We start from the raw sequence: 8,038 nt of genomic DNA, 5'->3' as shown, positions 1-8,038 counted from the left end.
TAAAGTATGCATTTTCTCAAATAAATTGTTGGGTAACTACGGAGAGAATTGGTAAAGCGAGAATCAGAAAATGCGAATATATTTCATAGCGATTCTTAATGCCTGCTCAGCGACAGCATGTAATTGAATCTTCGAAGCGCATCTTCTTGGTCACAAAATATGGGTATTTTATTATAAAATCTCTTTTATGAAACGTCACTTATCGAAAATTAATTTTCTGCCATTCTACATATGAATTGATCTTTGATTTTTTAGAGTTTACTACTTAATTCATCTAATTTAAGGTAATAGTAATTGTAATGTTATCCCTATTTATATACTATGGAGGAAACATAATATGGAGGAACTAATTCGATAGATTAACAGAACATGGACTTTCAACAAACTGTTGAGGCAGACAATTTGAATTGTAAAGTTGTTGGCTGTATTGTCCCACATACCAGACATCTACTCGTAGTTTGAACTTAGAAGATATAAAACAAATTTTCATCAAAACGGCAAGAGGATAAATCAAATTCAATGCGTGTTTAATAAGTTTTATTGACATCTATTAGAAGCTTAACACAATTAGTTCTCTTATTTCTATAAATGTGACTTTCACTTAATTAATATTTACAATTTTCATCATCATCCTAGGCCCACTTTTATTAGAGGATGGCCTCTATAACAATATTACAAGGATACAGTCTTCTCTTCTACGGGGATATCAAATATAACTAAACTAACTAATCGACAATATTGCTCAAATAGCTCAACCCACTATGATGGTAGACCCATCCATAGTGTGGTGCAACATCTGTATAAACTACATAGAAGGTAGGATCACACATTGTTTTACCCTGCGGAACCCCACATTTTGATAGTAAACCACGGAGAAACCAGCTAACTTTGTGATCCGGTTGCATTACAGCTACTACTAACCCGCCTCCACTGTCACCTTGAAGAGGGCTCGTACCTGTAAAGCAATATATGTGTAAAGATTTTTACGGGTCTCTTAATATAATTGTTGGCATTTCTAACAAGCAAACGAAAAGATATGTATTTCGTATCTTCACTCCATTGAATAGTGATGAAATCACGAAATTCCTGGGGAATTTGGTCGACATGCAACACTAATTTTACTATTCCTTGTTTTAGATTATAAAAATATTAATATGTTCTTCTTGGGTGCATCTCCAGATTTTCTCACAAGCTTGTTAATTATTATTTCCGGAAAAATATTATAGGAATACTTAAACACAACTAAATAAACTTGGGTCTAGTACAAATGCTCATAATTATGGTTACTCCTCCATGGAATGCGTGAACGACGTCTATCTACTAATAATCACCAATCGTATACACTTCATTACATTGAAACGAAATCATTCAATATTAAAACAATTGAACATACCTGAGTCAGGACTTAGACCGGCGCAAAAAGTGAATTCGTTCAGCAAACTCATGTACAATTGAGGTGAATACGCAATGCAAGTGGTATCATTCTGCACTACAGTGTACGTTGACCTCAATTTGTTCGACAGCTTATTTTCTTCCGTTGTTCCAAAGCCAGCTACCTGGAATATAACATTTTATCCAAAAAATTGATGCAACTTTCTTAGAACTATTTAAATTAAAATGGGATAGTGGGAGGTTAAAGATATAAAAAAGATAAAATATTAATTTTTATCATAATTTTTCCTTTATTTTATGTATATTCCCTTTTTTCTTAAATCTTAATTTTAAAAGAATTGTCACTGAAATCAGTGCGAGTTAATTACCACCACCAATTTTTAAATACGTTCCTCTAGCGATAGAATTTCAATAATTTCGCTCTTACATCGTTGTACAATGTTTATTTTGAAAATTTTTATAGCTAATAATATTGTATTTATTTCTAGGCATAACTTACCAATGCCGTTTCTCCATAAAGAGTTTCTTTATTATATGAGGGACCCCAAATACATATTGGTTGTACATATTCCGTATATCTGAACCGATTAACTCGAATGATAGCTAAATCACCAGTTGCCTCGTCCAAATGAAAAGCTGGATGAATTATAATGTCTACAGCCTGCAATTATAATTATTATAATGAACCGTGACAGTGAAATAATACGAAATTTTGTCTAATTTCGATCAATAATTAAGGCTACAATGAATATAGATGTGGACGTGAAATATAAATCTTATTTGTTATCTATTTAAAATTATATAATCATATGGTAAAAGTACGCTGTCTAATTATTTATTGTGACCAAATCTTTAAATCATTTATTCTTAAATACTTACACGTAATGATTGTCTACCAACTTGATATGCATCTAGTAAGTTATCAATTCCAGCTTCAACTACAAATTGTGATACATGAACTCTAACTCCTTTTAAAAATATACAATGCCCAGCTGGAAAAGAAGAATATTTTATTGAAAATGTGTGCCAATTAAACTAGATTTGTAACTGAGCTTAAAAATTATTTCAATCGGATTTTGCCTAACGGTGCATTTACATCATCAAAGGAGCGAATGCTCTTCTAACCTCAATATGTAAAATTATTTTAGTGTAAAAAGGCGTAGAGCATTCTTTCGTTGTTCTTACTTTCGAAAAGATTCTATGCAATATTCTAATACTGAATACGAGTTTTCGTTTACGCTAAAAGATCACGAAAGAATCTTCTTGCCCTTGCTCTAGCTCTATATTCGTTTGATGTAAATGCATCGTAATATGACTTTAAAATGAGAATATGGCGAAACTATACTAAATCATCTGTTTTTTCCTTAAACTCATTTCCAAACAAATCGAGATATATCCTAGAAAAAATACAATTCAATGTTATTTACAAGACATTTAATATACCTAATAGAAAACGATTAAACTTAAAACTCGATTGACATAACCTACTCGTGGACTCGAATAGAGTACGCAGAACTATATAATAATATTTAGTACAACCACGATTCGCCAATTATTTAATTCCCTTGAGGTTAGTCTATTACCAAAATGGACTGGACCTAGTTCAAAATTTCATTCGGAATTATAATATTCTGTTCGCCTAAATAGCCTGTTCTGTTAATGTAGAATTTAGAACGAATATAACTATGTATAAGGTTAATAAATTAATAATCTATAACAATGTCACTGAAACCTTATTCTTTAATTTATGGTTCGATCGACAAACAGTACTAACAGTAGTTCGGTTTAATTTACAGAAATATGCATGGATTTATTTCACGACTATAAAATATGTATTTTTTACAAAGAGAAAACTCTGGTACAGTATCCATTTCCCAGTAGGTATGGAAATAATGTAAAGTAATACCTTCCAAAAATTACAATAGTTATGAGCTTTGTAACTAAAACATGAGACACATTAATTATAATAAAGTCTATTCTGACTCTAGTGTGAGAAAAAAATTGAAAATTCCTAGCCAACATTATTCCAACCTACCTGTCAAAACTGCAGTCTTAGAGATAATGTTGCCCCCACATTGATACATGGCTTGATTCACATCATAGGGACCCGTGATTAGTACAGCAACATGCCACGGCCAGTCCCCCGCCTTAACGTCTGTTTTCACAGAATTTAGTTCGGCGTTTTGCAACGCTCGTCTCCCGCATACCTGGCGTTGTACTGTGTCATCTGGCTTGGTCATGTTCAGGGATTGTATTGTTTGGTCTTTCTACAAGAAAATGGAAGGAAACAAGCTTGTGAATCATCAGTATTATGATTTGCATTGTAAAGCTTGATGAGTTTGATTTTTCTCAATCCCCTTATTTCTTTATCGTCTACCATCTCTGGCCCATGATTGGAATATCCTCTAGTAACTAGTACGTATTTCCAATATTTTCAGAACGTTTAATACAGTTACGTCACTACACTCCAAGATTAAGCATATGAAAACATTATCTCTTATTCAAATACCAAGAATCTATCAATTCTATTATGAATTCCGATAACTTCAATGGCTGATGTATTTACTTATCATTTGTACTTTAAATTTCATTCTAAAAATATTTAAAGTAACATGATAGTAGAGAAGAATATTATGTTTCTTATGGAAAAGCATTTACTTTTAATTTCAATCGTATTTCATATATTGAAAAATGTGCTAGAAGAAGCCTCTACTCCAAGAAGGTACAATTTTTTACAAGTATATATTATGTGAAAGAAGAAGAAGTACAGGTAATGATTAAAAGTTACAAAGTGCTTACATATTATGTTACAGTAGTAAAACAAATTAATTAAAAATTACCTTCATTATATCATTACACAGTACTAAATCGTTGAGTTTAACTTGTGTGACAATGGGCACATTGTTTCCATTATTGTTTTCTGCAAGATAAAAAACATAACGCGGCGGTAATTCACCACTTGGTTTCAATACAAACACTTTCCAATCGTCCGTAGCTGTGATTATAGTATTGTGTGATGCCTGAAAATATAAATACATCTATTATAGCTATCTATAATTATAATTTAAAAACATAAAATATAAACCCTAAAGAAACTTCATTAATCAATATAATTAAACTTATTAGTAACTAGGTTCCGCCCGCGGCTTCGCCCGCGCAGTTAGAGAAAAACCCGCATAGTTCCCGTTCCCGTGGGATTTCCGGGATTGCGTCATTTTCCCGCGATAAAAAGTAGCCTATGTCCTTTCTCGGGTATCACAATATCTCCATACCAAATTTCATGAAAATTGGTTCAGTAGTTTAGGCGTGATTGAGTAACAGACAGACAGACAGAGTTACTTTCGCATTTATAATATTAGTATGGATTCTAAGTAGTAATTTCTTTCGTTCTTTGCAGAGATAGATACTGATTAATTTATTGAGGATTATAAATTTAGAGTTAGAGTTTTGTTTTTATATTGAAAACAAAAAAGGTTTTCAACTTTTATAATAAACTATCAAACTTGAAAAACTACCCTACTCCCCAAAAGGTAGACAGAGGGGTTCATAATATACTGCACCCAAATCTATAGGTACATATAGTAATAGAAGAATAGGGTGTAGAATATAACTATAATCTAAGTAGGTATAAATAACCTCTAGATTTTAAACCAAATCTCTCTAATAAAGGATCGTTTAAAAAAGTGGTTTATATGATACATATTAAGTAAGCATTCTAAATGCAATAAAGAATGATGAATGCAAACAGAGAATCAAAGAAAGTAATGACATGCATATTGTATCATTTTTTTTTTCATTTATAAATAACAGTAGAGTATCCATACAAATAATTTCCAATACAATCTACAGGGATATAACCAATATGACAAGTATCATCGAACTAAGATTACTCGGCCCATATTAGAGGCTCCCACTTCTGAAGAATTACTTATGTTCGACCCGATAAGGCGTCATTGATATCGGAATGAGTTACTCTCACTTGTTGCTTTAGATGTTGATATGTGTTTACATGTGAAATATTCAATTGGAACTTTTGTTTTACTCGTAATGTTAATAAAGAAAAATGTATAGCCTAAGTTTTCTTTTTTGTGCCTTGTTTAATTGTGCTACTGTTTTCTTACAACTTCTAATATTAAGAACCGCTTAAAAGATTTGAATTAATTTAAAACAAAACTTAAAGTCTTATAGATGTGGAATAAGGGAAGGTTAATTTTTAAGAATCCATTGCATAACGAAAATACATATCTACAACGGAAAACTAGTTATTAGATAATTACCATAAACTTACCCCATAAATAGTCGTAGGATTATCAAAACTAATTTCAATGGCAGCATTACTTATATTAGGGTATAGACTAAAATTTATAACACCTTGCCACGAAGTATTTGTTGATTTTTCAAAGTATATTAACCCTAAACTGCACGGGTCATATCTAGTGTATTCAGGTCCACGGATTGCCACACCATTTACAGATAAAATAAATAACGAAATTACTAAAAACACTTCCATGCTGGACTGAAATTTGATTTATACTTGTAATTTGTAGCACTAAATCTCTGTGCGATAACTATACTGAACTTTATCTCAAACGTTGTATACAGTATGTTCAAAAATAAAAAAAACAACTAGTACTCTCAGCCACTCGCTTTGTGAAATTGCCGTGGTCACTCAAAGCGCACTCCTTTTTAAGTGAAAGTTTTTCAGTGAATCATTAGGGTAACAATGTGCAAAAAGTTCGTACATTCAACCTGTTAATTAGGTTAGTATTACTTCACTATTGATAACAATAAATATTACAATGAATGGCATAACATGTGTAATATGACCCACTGACATGGTCATACATAGAGCTGTAGTAAATATTATGCATGATACCCACTTGTACAAATAGATGGTGAGAATATTATGTACGGGATTAGTAATATTAAAATGAAGCCACAATCGCTACGTTTCTTTGTACTGTTAGATTAGTTAAAAAAATTATAAAAAATATGGATGGCGGTGTTCTGTAAATTTAGACGCAATATTATATCATTACCCTTAACATATATGGATATGTTTATGTATTGTAAATTGCTGTCTTTTATAATAAAGATTAATTATTCAGGTAACGAATTATTTACTAGTCAAAATATTATATTAATTTAATTAATACTGCTTTATAAATTGGAACTCTGATTGTTCTCATTTAATTACCACAATAAGATTCATTTTTTACAACAACAATATCGATTAGACGAAGTGCCGTTCAAAAGTTACAATAAAAACATACTGTTTATCATGACCATGACCTCCAATTCTTAGAACTTTTTGATAGCATTGTTGTGTATTATGACAACACACTGTAATTAATAAAATAATTATACATATTTGGTCATTGGTTTTTCATACTTTATTTTTCCTTGTGTTATGTAAATAAGATAGCTGTAATCAATATATTATAATATTACTTATTTTTGATCCAATAAATGTCAAGCAAAATAGTAGAAAATTTGTATATTATAGTATAAGTTTAACGATACAGGTCTAACTTATCCCAATATCCCTAATGCCACAACCAATATAAGCAAAAAGGCAGTTAAAGCGAGCTTATAATATGAAAAAGTTCACAAATTACAAAATCCTAAAACAAAATTATTAATTTCAGCATACATGTAGTTAACATATTCCATACAAGACCAAAGGTATGCGATATTTATTTTAAATTCGTTTGAAAAAGCATACCAACCTTTCCAACTTGGAGTTTGAATTAACGGAATACTTTTAGGGTTACAAGTATGTTCGAAATTACGTTTACAAAGGGATATTATATAAATAGAGGTGAAATGGGACATTCGTATGTATCGAGGGAGAATTATTAATTTATATTTGTCAAGCTTATCTCTTGTTTATGTTTCGTACAGTCGGTAAGTAATTAACTAGTCAATTTATTTTATATAGATAGATATAATATGATAAATTTGCGTGGTACAACTATATATTTCATTCATCTATTCCAGTTTCATCTATTGGATTTTTTTCATTATTATTGGCATTATCTGACAGTATTATCATATACATTTTAAGTTGTTTTTTTTTTTATAGTTCTGAATTGTTTATTAAGCATCAGATTTTTGTGAATGTTCACAATTTTTCAAGTTACTTTGGGTGTCAATCACACCTCGAGATTATTAAAATTAAAAGAAATAATTTTTAATCGGACAATAATAATCAGTTTCGTAATCAGAAAACTTAACTTTATCCATACAAGGTGGATGGCTATATCCTTAGTACTCTGTAGTTTTATTTCTTAAATATTCTTATTGGCCCCATTCAAATGGAATAGGGATTTGATATAAATATTGGAATGGAATGATATAAATCTCAAAATTTTGCAAAAAATATATAGCTTTTACTATTTCCTAAAGTGTAAAATGAAAGGTAAGTAGGTTAACCAATGAATATTACCTTCATTCGCTAATAGTAGCCCACTTCTAATAGCTCGACGATGTGACCGCACTTGTGTGGCAGAGAAATATACGCTGGGACTTCATCGGAAACCAACTGCAAATGTTATGAGGAATATTATGAGGTACGAAACACACACCAGTAATATATGATTCCCTGGTACCCGTGTGGTAAATTTCATTTCTAAATCTTTGATTT

At 30.9% G+C, this 8,038-nt stretch overlaps 1 protein-coding gene across 1 annotated transcript; it reads right to left on the bottom strand.

Annotated features, from left to right (window-relative positions):
- Positions 1 to 456: 456 nt before the first annotated feature.
- LOC149485199 (chymotrypsinogen B-like) lies at positions 457 to 6,026 on the bottom strand. The gene is made up of 7 exons (XM_089699921.1): positions 5,681 to 6,026; positions 4,233 to 4,412; positions 3,428 to 3,659; positions 2,272 to 2,384; positions 1,892 to 2,053; positions 1,394 to 1,556; positions 457 to 955 (listed from the first exon to the last, which is right to left on the bottom strand). Exons 1-7 carry the CDS (start codon positions 5,900 to 5,902, stop codon positions 726 to 728), a joined length of 1,302 nt encoding a protein of 433 aa, XP_089556047.1. The 5' UTR covers positions 5,903 to 6,026; the 3' UTR covers positions 457 to 725.
- Between the last annotated feature and the right edge of the window lie 2,012 nt (positions 6,027 to 8,038).

Source organism: Colias philodice, chromosome 10, assembly GCF_061535455.1.
Source record: "Colias philodice isolate Cphi_HAF_F1 chromosome 10, ilColPhil1 Martin Lab GWU primary, whole genome shotgun sequence".
Lineage (NCBI taxonomy): Eukaryota > Metazoa > Arthropoda > Insecta > Lepidoptera > Pieridae > Colias > Colias philodice.
This window is presented reverse-complemented; position numbering and strand designations above follow the sequence as displayed.

Bases quoted from the DNA above. Each gene is read 5' to 3' on its own strand.
- LOC149485199 (XM_089699921.1), bottom strand. From the start codon at position 5,902: ATGGAAGTGTTTTTAGTAATTTCGTTATTTATTTTATCTGTAAATGGT. The intron at 3,660-4,232 runs GTAATTTTTAAT...ATTTTCTTGTAG, and splicing joins TGTGTAATGATATAATGAAG to AAAGACCAAACAATACAATC. The intron at 2,385-3,427 runs GTAGGTTGGAAT...CTTCTTTTCCAG, and splicing joins TAAGACTGCAGTTTTGACAG to CTGGGCATTGTATATTTTTA.